Source organism: Rhinatrema bivittatum, chromosome 4 (assembly GCF_901001135.1).
Source record: "Rhinatrema bivittatum chromosome 4, aRhiBiv1.1, whole genome shotgun sequence".
Taxonomy (NCBI): domain Eukaryota; kingdom Metazoa; phylum Chordata; class Amphibia; order Gymnophiona; family Rhinatrematidae; genus Rhinatrema; species Rhinatrema bivittatum.
In genome coordinates, this window is record NC_042618.1 from 185,934,075 (window position 1) to 185,958,005 (window position 23,931).

At 41.9% G+C, this 23,931-nt stretch overlaps 1 protein-coding gene across 13 annotated transcripts in view; it reads left to right on the plus strand.

Annotated features, from left to right (window-relative positions):
- The first annotated feature begins 2,915 nt into the window (after positions 1-2,915).
- Positions 2,916-23,931, plus strand: part of BPTF (bromodomain PHD finger transcription factor) — a 278,159-nt gene continuing 257,143 nt past the window's right edge. For 9 of the 13 annotated variants that reach the window (XM_029599352.1, XM_029599355.1, XM_029599358.1 and 6 more), the window contains exon 1: positions 2,918-3,879. In XM_029599352.1, coding sequence (XP_029455212.1) covers positions 3,357-3,879 — 523 coding nt within the window. In that variant the 5' untranslated portion in view covers positions 2,918-3,356. Of the gene's footprint in view, positions 3,880-23,931 lie in introns of all 13 variants that reach the window. The other 4 variants (XM_029599363.1, XM_029599362.1, XM_029599360.1 and 1 more) reach the window with 2 other exon arrangements.

Consider the following 23,931-nt stretch of genomic DNA (forward strand, 5'->3'; position numbering starts at 1 on the left):
CCTGGTGGAATAACATTTCAAATTACATTTGAAATGACAGGTACCAGCACACCCAGGATACTGTATAGGCGGCTGTATACCGCTCTATACAGTAAAATGGATTGCGCACGCCTACCGCTTCATGGATGCGCTTTGGACCCGGCTTGCATTTGTGTCTTATTTGAATACTGTATCGAGCGGTATGTGATCCAAACTGTGCGCCCGGCACTGCCGCACTCTTTCTTACGTGTCCTTACTGTATCGGCCTGTGTCTGTGAGAAACCTAAAAAGATCCTGAAGAGCTGCTAACCATGAGTAAAAGAACTATAAAGATCATTGAGGACACCCATCCAGATCTTCACACCCTTGGGAGAGAGAGATTGGAGCTCTCTGTGCAGAGACAGTAACTTAAATTATTACCAGTTTGAAAGGGGTGATCTGCATATCTAAAGGATACATACCCTGCCCATCTGGGACTCTATTTTTCCAAGCCCTGGAGGGTAGAAGTTTCCCTGGTCCTGGGGCCAGAGATTCCTGCACAGATTGAGGAAAGAGACTGTAAAAGTAGAATACTCTGTGATGCTGTGGATTAAATTGTTGTGCCGTACTGCATCAAAGTTTCAACAGTAAAGACTTTATTTTTGGGCACTAACTCGGTGGCTCCAGTAGTTTTATTTGGCACAATCAGCACACATACAGGTCAAAGCAATTCCATGCACTCAGGCTAGCGCTCAGGTTAACCCGCGGTTAGACGTGCATAGCTAATAGCGCTCATCACATGTAAGTGCCATGTTGATGAGGCTATTATGTAAAAAATAAATGTGAGCCCGATGTACACATTTTAACCCTCAAAAATTAACGCCAGCCCTGGAGCTGGCATTAAATCTTGAGGAGCCCCACAAGTTTAACTGAAAAGGAGAAAATACTGCTATTCTGTTGTTCCTCCAACTTAATATAATGGCTAAGTAGGAGCAAACACAGAAAGCAGCAACATGAAAAAAAAAAATAGTCTTGCCAGTGGTCAGGTTAAGAAAAGAGATGCTCAATTTTACAAGCGTCTGTTTTCCTAACCCACGCAGCCACTTCTCCTGGGTGCCCGATGCCAAGGAGGCACTAAGGACACACAATTTCCCTTAGTGCTCCCTTTTTAACGCTGCGGCTCATTTGCCTACTGCATTGCACTCCTGATAGAGGTGGATGCACATTAGGAAAGCAGGCACTCAGTCATGAGTGCCCGCTTTTTCTGCACGGAGATAGCATTGGCCTGTGAAAATTACCCCACTCCCAAGGGTGAGAACAAAGACACAAGGAGCACCTTTAGCACTCGGGGCCTTGGACATAATCTCCCCCCCCACTCGACAAAGAACCCACCACTGAAAATAAGATTGTGTAAAAGCTAGCCTGGTAAGGCTCCAGCCCCTAAGTCAAACAAATTAGTTTATGGCCCCAGCGGGTTGCAGTCCACACTCGGGAATGGCGTTACACATGCATAATTGAAATACCAGTTTTCCAATTCCTCTACTAGTTCACTCAGTCCTTTATTTGGTCATCGAGACCCTCCTGGTTCTTCAGACTGAACTCCCCCCCACTCTTGCCCCAGTTCACGCAGACCTCCCATCCAGTCAACAGTACACTTAAACAAGTCTGATATCAATTCCACAAAATAATTAGCAATTGTAAAATTACATAAGTTGCATGCACCTGTTAGCCCCGCTCCAGAACGCCCCTTTTTTCTGAAATCCAATGTACATGCATACTTTTGAGGTTTATAAAATATGGATTACACAAATAAAGCCTACATATGTGGAGTATATGCTAGTTTTTACGCATGCCACTCTGAAAATTCACCTCTATAAGGTAGGGTTGCCAACCAGTTCCAGATTTTCAGGACAGGTTGATCCGGTCCTGGTTTTACTCCCCCCCCCCCGCACGCAGGTACTTACAGTCTTGATTTTCTGAGGGAATGCAATGGGTAAATCAGAATAAGTCTCAGTATGCAATGGGGTAAAACCAGGACTGGATCATCCTTTCCTTAAATCTGGAGCCGATTGGCAACCAGTGTTATCTATGCCTTGCCCACGCAGGAAGCAAGCTTGTCAAAACTAAATGGGAGACACTGCAGGTTATTAATTGCCCCCTAGTAGGCAGCAGGGTAGCAATATACATATGTAAATATTAAACACATTTCTTAACAAGCCAATTGACGTTGCCTTTCAGAAATATCTTGTAATTTGATTAGTTCTTCAGTTCATTGGGCACATAAATTCTGGGACTGTGAACGGATAGAAGTCCAGAGTTCACACATTTCTAACAGCTGACGAGCACTGCAGAGGAAAAAGTATTCTATTCCTGCCTGAAATGGGTTAGTCCCAGCAGGTCGAACCCTTATTATCAGGTAGCATCGGATTCATGATTTAGGGTACGTGCAGTAAAGGCAACTAAAATTTCCGGGGGAGAGCACGCGCATGCCTGTAATCTGCGCAAATACGCAGAAAAATAATAATTTTCCACTGCGTTTCATAGATGCAAGGCCAAAGAAAACCCAGAAACTCTCCGTGATGGGAGCAATACTGCAATAAGCAAATTCAAACGAGGCGGCGCAAAACGAAGCTGAAACGGGTTTCGTTCCAGGTTCAAACGCTGCCCCCGCGTCAGGAGGAAAACAGAGAATAACGCAACATGAATTATACCACAGAGGCCGCGCTTTTATGATTCCCCTCTTGCTATTCAGATTACAGTTTGCGAACTTTATTTGTTTGTATCCCTATCTCCGTGAAAACAGACTCTTCCACATTATTTCCACACGCGCGTGCTTTAATAAAAGCAGCTGGAAGCGGAAGGGGGGTAGTAAACGGAGGCGCAGCAGGACGAGTCGGGGGCGCGCGCACCGCCACAGTCTCTCACCACACACGCACGCACACACACACACAGCGACACAGATTCGCGCCGCGCCCACGAGAGAGAGCGCGCGCGCGCGCATCGTCGTCACGTGACCCCGCGCCCAAGGCCTGCTGCTACCGCGGCTGCTGTTGCCTTTAGAGCGAGAGAGAGAGAGAGAAGAACAAAAATGGCGGCCGCGGGCGATCCGGAGCGGGGCGCCGGCAATTCGGATTGAGCCGCCTTCTCCTGTCTCCGACCGGGCCCTAGGCCTCCGGCGAGGCCCCGTCGGGGAATCCGGGGTGGGGGAGGCTCCGCTTTCTCGAGGCCCGCCCGCTTTTTTTTTTCTCTCCCCCTCCCCGGTTCAGCGAGGGAAAGGGAGGGCGAAAACGGAACCGTAACATTTTCTTTTAGAAATAATAAGAAAATATATTTACACGGAGAGGCGGAGACATAATATATATATATAAATATATATATTTATACTATTCCATCTAGTAATGAGGGGGCGAAGAGGCAGGCCGCCCAAGCAGGCTGTGGTGCAGGAGTGCTCTCCCGGGCCAATCGGGGGCCTGAGGTCCAGGCAGCGGGGCAGCAGTCGGGGCAGATGGGCGGCCGAAGCCGAGGCGGCCAAGCGGCTCGGTGCTCACCCTTCCCCGCGGGGCAAGCGGAAGGGCGGCTCGAGCACCCCGTCGGGGGGCCGGGGGCGGGCGCGGGCCGGCAGGAGCGGCAGCCTCTCCAGGTCCTCCTCCTCCGCCGCCCGCAGGAGCATCAGCAAAGTGGTGTACGATGACCACGAGAGCGACGAGGAGAGCGCGCACTCGGAGGAGGAGGACGGGGACCCGGAGGAGAATCAGGATTCCGGGGAAGAGGACGAGGTCGGCGGAGGAGGAGGCGGCGGCGGCGGCGGGATCATGGAGGAAGAGTCCGACTATCTGGACGAGATGGAGGAGGACGACGACGATGCCAGCTACTGCACGGAGAGCAGCTTCAGGAGCCACAGCACCTACAGCAGCACCCCGGGTAAGGAGGGGGGGATGGGCAGGGGGGGGCCGGGGCGCAACCCCTGGCTTACAGCGCCCCGCTCCCCGGACTCGCTTTTTGCACGGGAAAACAGGCGCATTGTTCAAAATGGAGATTGCATTGTTGCTGTTTGGAGCAGGCCCTGCAGTTTGAAGGAAATGCAATCTCCGAAAGGGCAAAGTTTTCCTTCATTCTCCTCTCCTCCCTCCACCTCCAAATATGTTAGCTGGCACGCTTTTGGATTTAACTTAAACTCTGAGTATTTTGATTTGATTTCTGGATATGCTTTTTTTTAGCAGCTAAGATTGGGACTTCTTGCAGTGACACTTCATTGAGCGTGCCTTTGCTTTTTGTGTTTGTGTGTGTGTAAAACAAAAGTGATGCACACAGTGCATTGTTTATATTTGCATTGAAGTTTCAGCCAGGGGGTTTGTAGCGGTAAGCGGCGATGTCTGCGTTTGCAACCCAATTTGGGCGATTCGTAGTAGGCACCAGGATGTGTATATAAAACATGCAACAGTTGACGTAAGCTGTTTTTTGCAAAACTTCTGTACAAGTTTAAAAAACATTTTAGAAAGGGTTCTGAATTACGTCAACAAAACTTTCAAGACATTTTTGAAGCCACTGGCTAATTTTTTTTTTTTTTTTGGCTTGGGGAAAAATCAAGTGCAGGTCACCTGTTCGTAAAGGGATGGGGGTTGTGCTTTTATTTGATAGGCTTGAAAGTACAGTAGTTAGTGCAAAGTGCAAACTTGGCCTCATTTTATTAATTTGTATTTCCACCTTCCTGCATGCTGATTATTGACGAATAGCATGTAATGTTTGTTTTTTTTTCCTAGTTTAATACTTCTCTGGATTTTGTCAAGACTTGAATGACATCAGACTATTGGTATAAAATTGTTTTGCTGACATAATACCATTTACTTTTTTTTTTTTTTTTTTTAAGGAAGTGCTTCAGTTATTAGTAAACAGAAAAGTTACTCAAGTAGTTAAGGATGCAGATTATGTTCCAGTGTTTACTTTGAAACATACTTTTGTTTACTATGTATAATTCTTTAGTAAGACTTAAATGCTTCCTATAATTTCGTATACTTTCTAAACATTCTATTCATTTTTAAAATGGAATGTCTTTCAGGGCAGTAGTGCACATTTAAATGTAACCTTGGTTAAGACTTGCACTCTTGTGGCCTGTGTTTCTAACCTTGTTTCTACCTACAGAATTGCAAAAGTCAATAAATTGAGCCCATGGTGAGGCAAATATTCTTTCATTTTATGGCCCTTGAAATAAGTAGATTCTTAAATGATGCATAGTAGATCCTAGAAAAGGTCATCTTGAATAATGCTGACATTTTATTTGAATGATCTTCTTACGGATGCAAGTTGCATTTTCATTATTTTAGCTAAAGTTTGGGAATGTAGCTAAAGTTTGGGAATGAGTGACCTAGTGGTTAGAGCAGTGGGCTGCAAGCCAAAGTTCAAATCCTGCTGATGCTCCTTGTAATCTTGAATAAGTCACTTTATCCTGCATTGCTTCAAGTACAAATGTAGGGGGGCCCATTACAGTAAATTGTGGGTTAAAACTGTGCACTGAAATTCAGTACGCAATTTCTTAACACACAGTTTAAACACTTTTTAAAACTTCCCATACAGTAAGCTGATGGAATGCTAATGCCATCTGGAGTTTTAAAGTATGCTGATTGAAAAATGTGTACACTAACTGGAGTTAAAATGTGGGTTCAGCACAAGATGAATGTACATTGTAAATTCAGGGGAGTAGGGAAGTTTCTAGTCTGTGATTTATGCACACAAATATGCTTTCAGTGCACATAAAACATATTTATGTATGGAGAACATACTTTGTATGCACAGAGCATGTTTTCTGTGCACAAATCCCCAGGTCCTGGTGTCTGTATTCCAGCTTCTGCCCATAGACAGACACTAGTGCTGGAAACTTTACTCCCCCCTCTGATCAGCAGTAAAATTTGCAGCGCTAAGAAAACCTGAGTTCAACCAGGGCACCTCTCTGGGGGTAATGCTTAATGTCTTCATTTGTATAGAACTTCCACACAAGGGCACTAAGCAAGATGTGCAGTTTTACATGCACACTTTTTGTGTTTAAAACTCCAATCCAGTGGGAGCACTGAGAGGAGAGGATCACCTTGCTGGTGGCTGAAAGGAATCAGTAAGTTTTTGCTTGGAACATTTTCTTTTTTAAAAGTATTGGGGCGAAGTTAACTATTTGGGAATATTATTTAGTGTGTTTGTGCTTTTAATAGTCAGTAAGGCAGCGAATGAACAGAAGTTAGACTGTTTGTATTTTTAAATAGTAAAGCAGCTAGTAAGCAGATGTTAGTGTTTGTATATTTAAAAACAAAACAAAAAAAAAACCTTATTAAGAATTTGATAATTTCCCTATAGGCCACTACCAGACATACATTAGAATTCACTAATACGTTTAAAGGACATTAGACACATTCCTGCTCCCATAGCAACCTAAAACTTAAGTAGGAACTGAACAAATTTGAGATGAAGGCAGCAGTCCAGCAGCAAGAGGGGGGCTTCCCAGTCTTTTGCATCGAGTGTCACATGCATGATTTTTTACCCGCCGGTGAGAAGTTGAACATGTGCATGCGATGCAAAGAGCTTCTGGCTCTCAGAGAACGAGTCCGATCTCTGGAGGCTAGAGTAGCAAACCTGGAGGAGCTGAGGCAGGCGGAGGTATATAGATGAGACCTTCAGGGACATAGTAGCAAAGTCCCAACTTCAGACTGGCAGCCCTGGTGCTGCCTTGGAGGAAGAAGGTCTCATGATTGGAGAGCATCAACCTGGTGCAGCAGGAAAGGATCCTGTAGCAAGGACCTGCTGTCTAGGTGGTGCATTGTCCTTTCACACCGAGGATATATCCCCCAAGGCCTACTGCCCAGGAGGGAAGGGTTAGGTCAGCAGTCATAGTTGGTGATTCGATTATTAGGAATGTAGACAGCTGGGTGGCTGGTGGGTGTGAGGTTTGCTTGGTAACATGCCTACCTGGTATGAAGGTGGTGGACCTATATAGGATTTTAGACAGTGCTAGGGAGGAGCCGGCTGTCGTGGTACATGTGGGCACCAACGATATAGGAAAATGTGGGAGGGAGGTTCTGGAAGCCAAATTTAGGCTCTTAGGTAGAAAGCTTAAATCCAGAACCTCCAGGGTAGCATTCTCTGACATGCTCCCTGTTCCACGCGCAGAGGCAGGCAGAGCTCTGGAGTCTCAATGCATGGATGAGACGATGGTGCAAGGAAGAGGGATTCAGTTTTGTTAGGAACTGGGGAACCTTTTGGAGAAGGGGGAGTCTCTTCCGAAGGGATGGGCTTCACCTTAACCAGGGTGGAACCAGACTGCTGGAGTTAACCTTTAAAAAGGAGAGAAAGCAGCTTTTACACTAGAACAAAGGGGAAAGCCGACAGTCGCTCAGCAGCGCATGGTTCGGAGAGAGGTATCTTCAAAGGATACTAATGATGCATTAGAATTAGGGCATCCCAACAGTGAGGTTCCAATAATAAGAAAATTAGTCCAAGTGCCGGTAACTATAAACTCACCTGAGCTGAAAAAATTCTAACTTATCCATATCAATTAAAAAGCAGAATGAAAATACAAACAAAACACACTTTGAAATGTTTGTATGCTAATGACAGAAGTCTAAGAAGTAAGATGGGAGAATTAGAATGTATAGCAGTGAATGATGACATAGACTTAATTGGCATCTCAGATACATGGTGGAAGGAGGACAACCAATGGGACAGTGCTAAACCGGAGTTCAAATTATATTGCAATGACATAGAGGAGCATCCGGGAGGAGGTGTGGCGTTTTATGTCCGGGATGGCATAGAGTCCAACAGGATAAACATCCTGCATGAGACTAAATGCACAATTGAATCTTTTTGGGTAGAACTCCCTTGTGTGTCGGGGAAGACTATAATGATAGGAGTATACTACCATCCACCTGGTCAAGATGGTGAGATGGACAGTGAAATTCTAAGAGAAATTAGGGAAGCTAACCAAATTGGTAGTGCGGTATTAATGGGAGATTTCAATTATCCCAATATTGACTGGGTAAATGTATCATCGGTACATGCTAGAGACACAAAGTTCCTGGATGGAATAAATGACATGGAGCAATTGATTCAGGAACCGAAAAGAGAGGGAGCAATTTTAGATCTAATTCTCAGTGAAGCACAGGATTTGGTGGGGCCGCTTGGCAATAGTGATCATAATATGATCAAATTTGAATTAATGACTGGAAGGGGCACAGCAAATCCACAGCGCTCATGCTAAACTTTAAAAAGGGAAACTTTGATAACATGAGAAAAATAGTTAGATAAAAACTGAAAGGAGCAGCTACAAAGGTAAAAAGTGTGCAAGAGGCGTGGTCATTGTTAAAAAAAAAAAAAAAAATACCATCCTAGAAGCACAGTCCAGATGTATTCCACACATTAAGAAAGGTGGAAAGAAAGCAAAACAATCACCGGCATGGTTAAAAGGGGAGGTAAAAGAAGCTATTTTAGCCAAAAGATCTTCATTCAAAAATTGGGAAAAGGATCCAACAGAAGAAAATAGGATAATGCATTAAGCGTTGGCAAGTTAAATGTCAGACATAGATAAGACAGGCTAAGAGAGAATTTGAAAAGAAGTTGGCCGTAGAGGCAAAAACTCACAGTAAAAACTTTAAAAAATATATCCGAAGCAGAAAGCCTGTGAGGGAGTCAGTTGGACCGTTAGATGATTTAGGGGTTAAAGGGGCACTTAGAGAAGATAAGGCCATCGCGGAAAGATTAAATGATTTCTTTGCTTCGGTGTTTACTGAAGAGGATGTTGGGGAGGTACCCATACCAGAGAAGGTTTTCATGGGTAATGATTCAGATGGATTGAACCAAATCACGGTGAACCTAGAAGATGTGGTAGGCCTGATTGACAAACTGAAGAGTAGTAAATCACCTGGACCGGATGAAGGAACTCAAAAATGAAATTTCAAACCTATTAGTAAAAATTTGTAAATTATCATTAAGATCATCCATTGTGCCTGAAGACTGGAGGGTGGCTAATGTATTCCCCAATATTTAAAAAGGGCTCCGGGGTGATCCGGGAAAATACAGACCTGTTAGCCCGATTTCAGTGCCAGGAAAATAGTGGAAAGTATTCTAAACATCAAAATCACAGAACATATAGAAAGACATAGTTTAATGGAACAAAGTCAGCATGGCTTTACCCAAGGCAAGTCTTGCCTCACAAATCTGCTTCACTTTTTTGAAGGAGTTAATAAACATGTGGATAAAGGTGAACCGGTAGATATAGTATACTTGGATTTTCAGAAGGCATTTGACAAAGTTCCTCATGAGAGGCTTCTAGGAAAAGTTTAAAAGTCATGGGATAGGTGGCAATGTCATTTCATGGATTACAAACTGGCTACAAGACAGAAAACAGAGAGTAGGATTAAATGGACAATTTTCTCAGTGGAAGGGAATGGGCAGTGGAGTGCCTCAGGGATCTGTATTGGGACCCTTACTTTTCAATATATTTATAAATGATCTGGAAAAAAATACGACGAATGAGGTAATCAAATTTGCAGATGATACAAAATTGTTCAGAGTAGTTAAATCACAAGCAGATTGTGATAAATTGCAGGAAGACCTTGTGAGACTGGAAAATTGGGCATCAAAATGGCAGATGAAATTTAATGTGGATAAGTGCAAAGTGATGCATATAGGGAAAAGTAACCCATGCTATAATTACACAATGTTGGGTTCCATATTAGGTGCTACCACCCAAGAAAGAGATCTAGGTGTCATAGTGGATAACACATTGAAATCGATTCAGTGTGCTGCGGCAGTCAAAAAAGCAAACAATGTTGGGAATTATTAGAAAGGGAATGGTGAATAAAACAGAAAATGGCATAATGCCTCTGTATCTCTCCATGATGAGACCGCACCTTGAATACTGTGTACAATTCTGGTCTCCGCTTCTCAAAAAAGATATAATTGCGATGGAGAAGGTTCAGAGAAGGGCGACCAAAATGAAAAGGGGAATGGAACAGCTCCCTTATGAGGAAAGGCTAAATAGGTTAGGACTTTTCAGCTTGGAGAAGAGACAGCTGAGGGGGGGATATGATAGAGGTGTTTAAAATCATGAGAGGTCTAGAACGGGTTAATGTGAATCGGTTATTTACTCTTTTGGATAATAGACTAGGGGGCACTCCATGAAGTTAGCATGGGGCACATTTAAAACTAAATGGAGAAAGTTCTTTTTCACTCAACGCACAATTAAACTCTGGAATTTGTTGCCAGAGGATGTGATTAGTGCAGTTAGTGTAGCTGTGTTTAAAAAAGGATTGGATAAGTTCTTGGAGGAGAAGTCGATTAACGGCTATTAATTAAGTTGAGTTAGAAAATAGTCACTGCTATTACTAGCAACAGTATCATGGAATAGACTTAGTTTTTGGGTACTTGCCAGGTTCTTATGGCCTGGTTTGGCCACTGTTGGAAACAGGATGCTGAACTTGATGGACCCTTGGTCTGACCCAATATGGCATGTTCTTATTTATGCTGCATTGGGAGTAACATTTGCGCATAATTTATGGGAAGTCTATGCACTCTGCTGAACTCATCTTATTGCATCGGCCTCGTAAGTTGAAAGCCCTCTCGGACAAGGAAATGCCCACCATGCTTAAATGTAACTCGCCTTAAGCTACCAATGAAAAGGCGTGAGCTAAATAAATATAGTTGCTTTCCTCTCACTTTGAGCTATATATGAAAATCATACTGTGTTCAGAATGAAGCTCATTGATTTTGGTGTGTTTGCTAGATTTGTTAATTTAAAATATTTATTAAGAGAGTGATGATTAAATTGCTTCCAGTATTAAATCTAGTTCTTGTTCTGTTTCTAATGAAAAGGTGACAAGCTACATGAGTATCAGAATGTGAGAGCCTTGAATTGGTAAACACTCAGTCTCCCGGAAAGACTAGCTTAAAGCTCTCTGGAAGTTGCTGACGGGCCGTGGCTTAGCAAAGTAGTGTGGGGTGTATTAATCTTGGGAGAATTCTGTGTACAAAATATTTTAATTCTGCGCACGATATTTTAAAATTCTGCATACTATATTTATCAAAATAATAGAATGTAATCACCGTTTTTGAGCAATAATTTAAACTTCAGAAGAGAGAATGCTTCTTACTGAAAGGTGAAGAATTCTCCCAGGAGTACAGTAATATTGCAACATGCCTAGGGCTTCTGGTTTTTGGGGATTTTACTTTGGCCGTCCATGGAGCCTAAGGGAGGCTCCGAGCTGCCAATATTTGCAGCAATACAGTGCTGTCTGTTAGCAGTTAAAAAGTGCTGCCCGCAGCTTCTTTTGGGCTCCATCAATGGCCAATTGAAAACCTGTGAAATCCAGAAGCCCTAACAGTAAAGCAGTAGACCAAGATCCCCCTAAACACTCTCTCTTCTCTCTGCTAGCTTGTCTCCCCCCCCCCCCCCCCCCCCCCGCAGCACTTTCTCTTCCTCCAGTCTGCCCCTCTCCCCAGTTCATCCTCTCCTGTTCCCCTCCAACACTCTGCCCCTTTCCCTCCACCCCCAACAGATCCCTTCTTTCTGAACTCTTTTTCTGCACCCTCTGTAATTCATCTCTGTCTGTCTCACATCAACCCTATGCCCGTTCTCTAACCACCTCTCTCAGATGTCAGCTTCCACCAGCTAACCTGAAGCGCAGAGCCTGAACTCCCGTGCTTTCTCAAAGTCTCACCAGAGTTCAGGCACCGTGCTTTTCAAACTGTGAAAGACCTGTGGTACATGAAGATGGCAGCAGCTCCTCATCTTCCTTTGAGCACCCTACTTTGGCTCTGTTTTTTCTTGCTTGCTCTGGAGGGTCCAGTTCTGCACGAAATATTTACATTCTGCATTGTGCAGAATTCCCCCAGGAGTAATGTATCCCTTGATCTGGAGGGTACTTTCTAATAAGTTGATCTTATAGCTTGAGGAACCTATGTATTAAGCATTTTTCCCTTAGATGCAAAATGGGAAAAGACAATATGTCTATCCCTGTGTGTGGCATGAATGATCACAAAAATTAGCTATTCTAGCTAAAATCTGTTTCTCAGCTGCTTATAAAACTTATTCCTGTGCACTAGTAGCAAACGTTGCATACACTTTTGTACAAGATACTGGATGGTAGAGTTCTTGTAACTGGAGAAAACTGTAGTTTTTATAGACTGAGAATTCTATTTAAGGACCAGCCAAGAAGATGTTGCACTGCATCTGAAAAAGAGACCTGTGAGGACTCCAAAGTTTCTGCACGAAAGTGTTGGTCCTTTGATATCACATCCCCAAAAAATACCGTGAGAAGTAAAATCAGAGCTTTGATGCTTCTGGTTTAATTTTCAATTAGGTTTTTTTTCTTTTCTCTTTGTATTCTCTGAAACAGGACATGGCTAAAGCTTCATGTGGTTCTGAATCGCCTGCTAAGCTTGACTAGTCTTTCTGTGTGCTCTCCTCCATGCACCAGTCTTTCTAGGGATAGCCGTTAGGGTGAACTGAAACCATTCTGCATTTATCTCTTGCAGGCTAGCATCTGTCAGGCACACTACCTGCAGCTCAAATACAGTCTTGTAAAACAACGGTCAAAAAACCCCAAAATGTGCAAAATAAGATGCATTAGGGAGAAAAGGTTAGCTGACAGTTCAAAGGAATTGAAGTAAGAAATACCCATTTGTCTATTGCTGGATTAATCAATGCTGTCTGCACTGTGTTGTCTGCAGCTTCTCCATAGGTGAAGGATATCTGTTTGTTTGCTTTTTTTCCCTGCTACCATGGGTCCTAGGAGACTTGTAGATTGATCATGATTATGAGCCCCATTATTGCCAGTAAATCTGGAAATTGTAGAAGTACAAAAGCTATAGAGCAAGGTAGAAATTTGTAAAATATTGTAAACATGCAGCAGGAGAGTGGCAGCATTTCAACTGTGAAATATCTTTTAGATTTGGCTTTTTTGTGTCTAGCCCTTGAATATATGGAAACAGAGAACATGGAAACATACAATCCCATCCAGCCTTCTGATCCACTTCTCCTGTTCTCACTCAGATTTCCTCTGTGCTTGTCCCACATTTCTTGAATTCTGATATGGCGCTCCTCTCCACTATCTTCACAGGGAGGCGCAGCCACCACCCATTCTGTAAAGAAATATTTCTTTAGAGAACTCTTGAATCTATCCCCCTCATCACATGATCCCTTGTTCCAGAGCCTCCATTCTGATGAAAAATGCCCACCTCCTGTATATTTATTCCTTGAAGGTATTTAAATTTCCTTATCAGTTCTCCCTTTTCCTCCAGGGTATACATACAGTTGTGCTCATAAGTTTACATACCCCTGGCAGAATGTGTAAGATGTATAGTATTTTAAGAAAACATGAGTGATCAGACAAGAACATCTGTTGTTTTTAATGTTTCAAATTAAAATGTTTATGCATCATAGAATAGCATGATCATTAAATCATAGCAAAAAGGGACATAATAAAATGGTCCTGTTTATTATTTTTATTTTATTTTAAATCTTTTCTATACCGTCGTTAAGGTGGGTACCATCACAACGATTTACAATAAGGCACATAAAAGTAATGATGCTAAAATCTGTCAGTTTACATAGGTGCCATAAGATTCGGTAACATAGTTTGTGATCAATGTTAATTGATAAATGTGACAATTCATGTCCAGTTCTGTCTATCATTTTCGAGTATAACACTAGTTTTATAATTGTAACTCATCCTTTAGTGACGTGTTATCTCTTAAAAACTACACACTTAGTGAATACTGTATAGTGTGTGGTTGTTCAGTTGATCGTACCTTGCACTTCCCTAGCTTCTATTCTCCCCTCTCTTTTTGAAAAGCTGGTTTAAAGAGCCAGGTTTTTAAATTTTTTCTAAAGTTTATATACTCTTGAATGTTTGGGCTGATAATATACATCAAGTTAACATATGCAGGTTGAGATGACAAAAGGTAGGTATCCACACCTATGCTTTGTTTGATTGTCTGTGTATAAATAGTCAATGAGTTTCTTAGCTCTTGAGAAACCCTTGTAACTTTAGTTACTGAAGCAAGGGGAAAGCAAAAGAACTGTCAATGGATCTGCAAGCAAAAGTAGTTCAACTTTATAAATCAGGCAAAGGATATAAAAAGATATCCAAAGATTTGAAAATGCCAATCAGTACTGTTCATACGCGGATCAAGAAGTGCAAAATTATGGGTTCTGTTAATACCAAAGTAGACCAAGAGAGATTTATTTATTTAAAAACTTTTCTATACCGTCGCTAAGATATATACCATCGCAGCGGTTTACAAATAGGCACATAGACTAAGGTAAGTAAATGTAGGATATTGAACATTCTAACAGGTGCCAATAAAGTTCGGTTACAATTTCATAAATAAAATCATTATTTGAGTAATGTTGGTCAAGTCCAGGTATATTATTGAGTTACTATTGCTTTGAGATATTACTTCTTAAATGTAGGATTGAGTAAATTCATTCTCATCTGCATTACCCTGTATTTCCATTCTCTACCCTCCACACTCTTTAGTGAAGGGTTTTTTAAAGAGCCATGTTTTTAAATTTTTCTTAAAAGTTTTGAGATTATTCTGTAATCTGAGTTCAGGGGGCATCGTGTTCCATAGATGGGCCCAGCCAATGATAAAGCCCTTTCTCTCACTTGGGTTAATTTTGCTGACTTTACTGAAGGGATTGTTAGTAGTGCTTTGTTTGCTGAGTGGAGGTTTTTTTGTGGAATGTGTACTCGTAAGGCTGTGTTTAGCCAGTCTGCTTCTTTATCATATATTAGTTTGTGTATGGTGCATAAGGCTTTGTATTTTATCCTGTATTCGATGGGTAACCAATGTAAGTCTGCTAGAGTTTTGGTTATATGGTCCCTCCTCTTTTTTCCCGTCAGTATTCTGGCTGCAGTATTTTGAAGTATTTAGAGTGGTCTTATTGATGTGCTTGGGAGTCCTAGTAAGAGTGCATTGCAGTAGTCCGTGCTAGTAAAGTGCTAGATTGTCAGATACAATTTGTCAGGATGCAGAGCAGCTTCTACAGAAATACAAACTTGTCTAAAACAAAGTGGTATGGGTATTTCAGCATGCCCCATGAGGAGACTGCATGGTAGCGTTGCCAACAAAAAGCATTGCTGCACAAGCACCATCAAACAGCCCAATTACAATATGCCAAAAAGCACCTAGAGAAGCTTCAAAACTTCTGGAAGAAAATAATTTGAGACCAAAATTGAACTTTATAGTCACAACCGTAAACGCTATGATGAGAAGATAATCATCCCTAACGTGAAGCATGGAGGTGGACCTCTGCTGTTTTGGGGGTGTGTGAGCTACAGCGGCACAGGGAATTTAGTCAAAATTTAATGGCAGGATGAATGTAGCATTTTATCAGAAAATACTGGAGGAGAATTTTCATTCATCAGTCGCACGTGGGGTGCACTTGGACTTTCCAACATGACAATGATCTGAAACATAAGGCCAAGTCGACCCTTCAGTGGCTGCAGCAGAAGGAAGTGAAGGTTCTGGTGTCACCATCACAATCTCCTGACCTCAACATCATTGAGCCACTTTGGGGAGAACTCAAACATGCAGCTCATGCTAGACAACCAAAGAATTTACAGGATCTGGAGGCTTTTTGCCAAGAGGAATGGGCAGCTTTACCACATGAGAAAATAAAGGGGCTCATTCACAACTATCACAAAAGACTGCAAGCCGGCATTGATGCAAAAGAGAGCAATGCATGATATTAAGAACGAAAGGATTGTAAACTTTTAAACGGGACCATTTGTTATTATTTCCTTTATTGCTATAGTTTGTTTAATGATTGTGCTATTCTGTGATGTATAAAATTAGTTTAATTTGAAACACATTAAATATAACAGACATGATTTGTCTGATCACTCATGTTTTCTTAACATGCTGCATATCTAACAAATTCTGCCAAGGGTATGTAAACTTATGAGCACAACTGTATTTAGATCTTTAAGACTATCCATATGTGCTTTATACTGAAGACTGTTGACCATTTTAGTAAATGTCCTCTGGACCATCTCTCGTCACTTGATATCCTTTTGAAGGTGCAGTCTCCAGAGTTGTACACTGCATTCCAAATGAGGTCTCACCAGAGGCTTATAAAGGTAGTATTTCCTCCTTTTTTCCTGCTGGTTCTTCCTCTTTCTATGCATCCAAGTGTCTTTCTTGCTTTTGCTGTCACCTTATTTACCAGTTTGTCCATCTTAAGGTCATTGGATACGATCACTCCCAGATCCTGCTCTCATTTTGAGCACAGAAGACCTTCACCTACTGTACTATACTATACCACTCCCTTTTGCAAGCCAAGTGCATAACCCTGTATTTCCTAGCATTAAATTTTAGCTGTCAGTCTAAACCAGGGGTTCCCACCCTTTCAGAAAATACGGACTCCCTTTTCAGCTTCAAAAGGTTTCGTGAACCCCCCCCCACACACACACACGTCTCTTTAATTTATGCATGTCATAAAAGACATAATGCAATGCACTCCAGAATCATTTATAATGCATAAAACTTTGATCTAAACTGAATATGTAGGGAGGGCAATTTCCAAAGCTATTTAAAAATTGCCCTCATAATTGAAAGATGAGGCCATTCCACTTTCCAGTCCAGCTGCAATGGGAAAATGAAGCAAGTTAAAATAAGTTCCAGGTCTGCAACTTGGTGACCTGGCAGAAAATCAGCACCAGTACGTGCAGACCTTCAATCTGATTTTCAAAGGGAACCGCCGGCGGAGTTTCCTTCTGAAAACTTGGGCTGGCAGGGGAAAGCCAGTACATTTGTTCCTGCATACATTTTATCTGCAAAGTGCAGGGATAAGTGTGCACAAAGATTTTTAAAATGAAATCTCTGCATGTACTTTCCCTCCCCTAACCTAGCCCTGCTCTTGTTCAGTGTAGCTACTTTTATCCACAGTGGCAGGGAATGGTCATTTTCAAAGTGCCTTTGGTCAACAGTTTACCCATACAAAACGTTTTGAAACTTACCCTCCCTCAAAATTGACCCCTTTTTAGCTTGCTTTTATTTTATACTTTATTTCCTCTTATTATTCTTATAAATACATAAGAAAATATTCACAAAACAAAATCAAAATAGCCTGCTTTTCAAAGGAAAGAAGGCTCCATATCTGTCTGTGTCCCTCTAAATACATTTTGTGTTTAATGTCATATCCAAACCTGGCTGTTGTCTCTTCTTCCCTCCTCCTTGATCCCTGGCCAGTCTTTCCCTCCTGAACTATGGTGGTAGTCCTATCCCTCTCTCTCTCTCTCTCTCTTTTCAGCATGTTCCTTGGGGTTTGTTTCTTTCTTTCTCTCTCCCCTTAACCAGGTCACTTATGGATTCCTGTCTCCTGTTTCTTCATTCCCATTCCCTCCTTTCTTCCTTTGACCCTTTCTACTCCACTTTTTTTTTTGGTGCAGCTCTTCCTCTCTGTCAGGGCAGTGGCAGAGCACATGGCAGTAGTGGGAAATGTTTCTCACGACTGTGGTAACCCAGCTTTCCTCTGTATTTGGCAGAGGCTGCAGTCAGCTCCCTACATCCTCGCAAAGTGCTGCAGTGGGGTTTACAATTGGTCCGTCTTTTCCCCAACTCTGCTAAACATGTGGCAGTGCGGTGTGAGGCTTTTAGTGGGTGCAAACAGCCACTCTTTGTCTGTCCGTCCTGGTCTGCGATGATGGGGGGTGAAGGTTTTGGGGCATTACTGTGGCAGCAGCTCAGCTAATCACAGGTGGTGGCAGCCTGTTCATTCTCGCCCTAGCTAAACCTTTCTGGCATCCCTTCTGGAGGACCCTCTGGATGGTCTCATGGACCCCAGGTTGGGAACCACTGCTCTAAACTATTTCTCAAATTTCAGAAGAACCCTCTTCATGTTTTTCACATCTTCCTTGTTGCAGATTTTGGTGTCATCCACGTAAAGGCTGATCTTTCCCGATCCTAACAAAACAAGGAAGAGAACTGATCCTTGCAGCACACCCCTGGTAACTCCCTTCCTCAGAGTCAACTCTGTTTACCACTGTTATACCAGATCACAAGTCTCTGAATGTCTAAGCTTAACTGAAAAGCTTGATCGATACTAGCCCCACCAACTGCAGTTACATTGTATCAGATGAAATAAATATTTTTTTCCTCTCTGAAAAACCATCTGCTTGAAGTCTTATTTTCCAGAACACAAGGCTGATTTAATGAAGGTTAGTGCTCCAGGTTCCTACTAGCCAGTCTGATACCATGTAGTTAGGACAGGAGAGACTTTGAGCTTGAGTGTTTCGATGATGTTTTATGATTATTTAGTCACTGAGGTACTTGTGTAAAGCATTTATAATTTAGTTGCACTAGCACTATGATGATGATGTATGATGTCAGAGTCTTGGTTATTGTGGTCAATGATTCAGAAGTCACCCATGGTGCCTTTTTAAAAATATAAATAATGCACAAGGGGAGAAGCAAAGGAAGTGCTAGAGAAAGGATGACGTAAGGTTGGAAGGTGGTAGATTTGGGAGTAATATAAGGAAGTATTTTCTCACAGGAAAGATAGTATATGTGTGGTGCAGCCTCCTGATGATGAAAGTGGAGCATAAAAAGGTTTTAATGATGTACAATCAACAACAACCCTTTTCCGTTGGAAAGAAATCTGTAGAAGTAGGGGTCACGAAATGAAACTCCAGGGAGGATGACTCAGAACCAATGTCAGGGAAATATTTTTTCAGGGAGAGGATGGTGGATATCTGGAATGCCCTTGAGGAGGTGGTGAAGACCAAAACAATGAAAGATTTCAAAGGGGCATGGGATAAACACCGTGGATCCCCCTAAAGGCTAGAGGATGGGAATGAAGAAATAAGCGCATTAGGGGTAACTTGCTGGTGTAATGGTTACTACCTTTAACCAATAAGCCTTCATACTGTTGATTCAACTCCATCGTTGCTCTCTGCTTCAATAGTAGGGGGAAAAGGGGAAGTAGATTCAGACAGCAACCACAAGGACATTGACTTCTGTGGTCTGGGAAAACAAATAACCATAGTGGTAACTTACTGATGCAGCTGTTACTACTCTTAACCAGTAAGCCTTGACACAGCTGATGCAACTCCATCATTGCTTTCTGCTTCAATGGTAGGAGGTAATGGGGAATTGGACTCAAACAGCAACCTATAAGGGCCCTGACTTTGATGGTCTGGGAAACTGATAAGTATGGGGGGGGGGGGGGGGGACACACGACTTGTATGGCACAGTAGAAACTACCATAAGGTTGCTGGGCAGACTGGGTGGACCATTGGTCCTTTTCTACCATCATTTATATGTTTCTATATACATTCAGGCAGTAATGGGATTCATAAAGCGGATCCTTAATGGGAGAAGCAAAGATAAAACTGTAAATCATGTAAGGTCTATGGTTTTGCAGTTGATGGGGAAGATGAACATACTGAGTGGACCATGTAGTTTTCATTTGCTTTTATATTCTGTGTTTCAATATAAGCCAGGTCTTCAGTAAACTGAAATTCAGATTTTTTTTGTTGCTGCAGTTAAATGGTAAAGTCAACCCAAAGATGCAGCCCTTCAGTCCTTATGTTGACTATTGGCTTTCACCTACTTGTTTCCTACATTTTTGATTTATGTTGTCGTACAGTGAGTAAATTCCATATCTGAAAGACATACTGTTACCTGCTATGATGGATGTGTACACATATCTAATAATTTGACTTAAATAATCCTTGTGGTGTTGCTTGAGATTTGGATTGCATTACCAATATCTTAGGAAGACGTGGACTTTTAAAGTTATGCAGATCAAATGTGATGTTGGCACCTTATAATCGGAAATAAGCTATTTGTGAAATTGTTTGGCCAGCATGGTAGTGTGCAGGTAGGAAGACCTGTGATATGTTCTTCCACCTAACGTGTTGCATTTGGTTTAGTGAACAGTTTACTTCTGATTCTGCTGCTAGTATTTTGAAATGACTAAGTTGCAGGAATCTTCCTAGACAATTGCGCACACTTGAAGGTCCACCCTTCTCTCATTTTGGTGTAAGGATAATTGGTTTGCTTTTATTATGGGCGTGCATGTGTAAAATGGGGAAGCAATTGTTTACGGATAGGAGAAATAACACCAGTCCAGAAAGTATGAGGAGTTAAACTCTATTCTGTTTCATCAGAGATCTGACTATTTTTTATGGTCTGGGATATAGTTACCTAGATGCACACTGTCGGGCCAGTGCAATATTGTCATGCTTCAGCACCTGCTTTCCTAATGCACGCCCATCCACCTCTCCCAGGGCGTGCACCTCTCCCTGATGGGCAGTATGATGAGCTGCTGCAATTAAAAAGGAGGCAGTAGGGGAAAATGTGTCCCCCCTAGTGCCTGCTCAGCATCGGGCACTCTGGAGAAGTGGTTGTGTGTGGGTTAGGAAAATGGATGCTTGTAAATTCAGCATCCGTTTTCTGAACCAGACCGCCATCAAGACCTTTTTTTTTTTTTTAAATTATTTTTTGCCCTGTTGCTACTTTCTGTGGTTCCTCTGACTTAATATTGCGATGATATTAAGTCCGAGGAACCACAGAAAAGCAGTATTTTCCGCTTTTCTGTTCAGCTTTTGGGGCTTTTCAACATTTAACGTCAGCTCCAGGGCTGGCGTTAATTTTTGAGGGTTAAAATGTGCACGGTTATTTTGTACATCAGGGGTACTAGATAATAGCCTCATCAACATGGCGTTTACATATGATGAGCTATTAGCTACGCGCTGGTTTGGATGTGCTGATCCCCCCCCCTTATTGCATCAGAGGTTATAGACACGTGTACAGAACGTGCATCCAACCGCAGGTTAACCTGTATGCTAGCCTGACCGAATGATATTGCATCGGTCTGAGTATTATTAATCAGCCCTTCGAAAGCATTGAAAGGTGTATGGTGACTTTCTTTTTATGAATCTGAGTGTCATTGTGCTAGATTTTTGAAAGGTTTTACCTGTAGATACAAAATGGGAAGAAACCCTTATAAGTCAGACCTGCAGTCTTTATTTCGCTGCATATACTAGTGTTTTTGTATTTCAGCACAAAGTTAGAATTTCCTTCTCTCTCGTTTTCTCATTTTCATTATTTTTTCGTGTGTGTATGTAGCAAATTATTCTAGAAGTATATATAAATTGTGAAGTTGATGATTTGCCACTACAGCTCTTCAGGAAGAGGGAACTAACACTAGGAAATGGGACCTCTCTGATGCTATAAAATTCAAAATGATTCACTTAAGGGCACTTGCTGATACTTCCAGGTCACCTTCATCTTTTTTGTTTAAATTAAAAATTTTATTGAGGTTCCAATATTCAAGTACACACACAGCAGAGTTTCACTGCTACAATCAGAACAAAACATATCAAATCCAAAATAATTTAGCATAACATAGAGGAGGTTTATGTGCTTACTCATTTGAAGAAGATTACAATAATAAACAGGAAGACATAATCCACACCCCCTCCCCCTCTCCATGTCACAACAAATCTCTTATGGAAAACAGACTATTGAGGTATTCTGGTATAGCTGACTGAAACTGAATGTCACTAACTGTAACAAACGTCAACTCCATTAATCCGTTCACCCCTCCACCCTTCCCTCCAATACATAGATACCCAGTATGCCAGACTGAAATTAATAAAAGATCATAAATTCTCAGTCATTGATGTAATTGGTACTAACCAATGAGAAAAACATGTCCATGTGCCACATTTTTAAGCAATCCCATAATACAGTCGGTGTTACTTCACCATTATCATTGCGTGCCAGGTAATCTTGAAGTCAGCACTAAACTTGGTAACAAAAATATCATCTATAATATGGAATCATTTAATCTCTAGTATTGCTGGTATGGATCATAATTGAAAAAGGAGATCAAAAACCAAACTGGAGCATGATCTGACCATGTCACAGGTTCTGTTTGTCTTAATAATCCTATTAGTGACTCCCTTATCAACCAAGAAGAAATCTATGTGGGAATACGATTGATGAGGACATGAATAAAAAGTATAATTCCGGGATTTAGGATACCTAGACCTCCATATGTCTATCAAATTCCTCTGGGAAATTAATTTCAGGGCCTCTGGAATATCGAGGCTCCGAGCTACGCTGAGAGGAGATATCTAGAACAGGATTCAAAGGGAGATTGAAGTCACCTCCAATTATCAACGCCCCTTCAGCTTTTTCCTGTAAGGTGACCCTAAGATTATAAAAAAAACCCCAACACCCTGTTGTGAGTTTGGGATATATTTGCTAACTAAAGTAAAGCGTCCCTTCCTACAAGTATGTTGTTAAGGATAAAACTCCCTCCCAGATTTGAGAATTGTGATTTCAATTCAAACATTACATCCTTACTTATCATAATACCTACCTCTGTATATTTTGCTAAATGAGAGTTGGCCGCCCAATATCTGTATGGAAATTTATTCAACCGCATTAAGACTTCATACCTACGTCTTAAGATACATTTCCTGCAGAACACTATTGCAGCTTGGAGTCTATCCAACTCTCTAAATAGAAGTTTGTGCTTTTTAAAAGTGTTTAATCCCTTGATATTCAAGGAAGCCACTTTAAAAGGAGGTCATGATAAAAAAAATTACATGAGACTGATATACAACCGCATCCTAACAGGATTATACAGTACAGTACAAGCATATTCCCAAATACTAAATAGCAAACCCACTTCTTTGTGTGGGTTATGGAGACTCCGGGCACAGAACTATTCCCATATAGTCTCCCTTCCAAAAAAAATTAACGAACCAGCCATAGCATGACCCAATAAAACAAGGCATCAAAATATCAAAAAATTGCGGTCTGGCGACCACAAATCAAACACATCCAGAGGAGGAATAATTATGAGAAGCCAACAACTTCTCTGTCAAGCAGAACATGCATACAATGTTTAAAAAAAAAAAAAAAGCACTTGAAACATTAACATGATTACTGCATTTCAGGCAGTGGAATTAGCAACCAACAAAGAGAAGGTAATGAGACAGAAAACACTTGCTTTCCTGTTTAGTCCAGAAAGGCCGTACCTCAATCTTTAATGTCGCCTTTAGAAAGGATAGCCTCCGAATACCTTTCAACTGCTCAATAGCATCTTCGTCTCAGCTGTCGTCCTTTTGATACTCGCCAGCGCAGCATGTCGTCCCGTGGCTGACTTGCGGTTTTAGAGGTAGCTTGCAGATTAGAGATGGTAAAGCCAGCAGTTCACAGAATTTCCAAGGCTGCTTCTTGTGTTTTCACTCGATGCGAAGTACCACCTAAGACAAACCACAGACCAAATGGATGGAGCCATCTGTATATTGTATGTTCTCCTTTCGGAGCATATGTGTGATCTGTCGGAAGTCTGAGCATTTTTTCAGAGTGATAGGAGAGATGTCTGCAAAAATGGCCAATTCATGGCCCTCCCACTGCCTTGAGGTTTGCTTTCGAGCTGCATGGAAAATTTTGTTTTTACCGCAAAGGAATGAAAGCATGTGAATAACGTCTCTGGATTTATTGGTGATTTTAGGCCCCAAGGAACAGTGCGAGCATTCTATCTTTATTGCAGCAATGGTTCATCACCAGATGTATTGCCAGTAGAAAATATGTCGCGGCATATCTTAGCGACAACTTCCGAGCAGTTAACATAATTCAGTGACTCAGGTAAGCCTCGGAAGCACAGATTACACAGTTGAGACCTCTTTTCTCAATCCTCAAGTTTTTCAGTGAGGAGCTTGCATTTGGTTTTAATGGCGGCTTTGTTCATAACACCCTGATGTCGGTCTCATTTGTCGACCAAGATCCGAAGTGTCATCCTTTACTTCAGTTATTAGAGTAGTGATTTCCTGCTTATGATTTTGAACCAGGTCTTGGAACCAGACATGAAATTCCTCACACGAGGGTATATCTGCTCCCGGGGTCGGAGAGAATGCATCAGGGCCTATGTCCACCTCGGCCTCTTCTCTAGCTGCCATATTGTCAGTC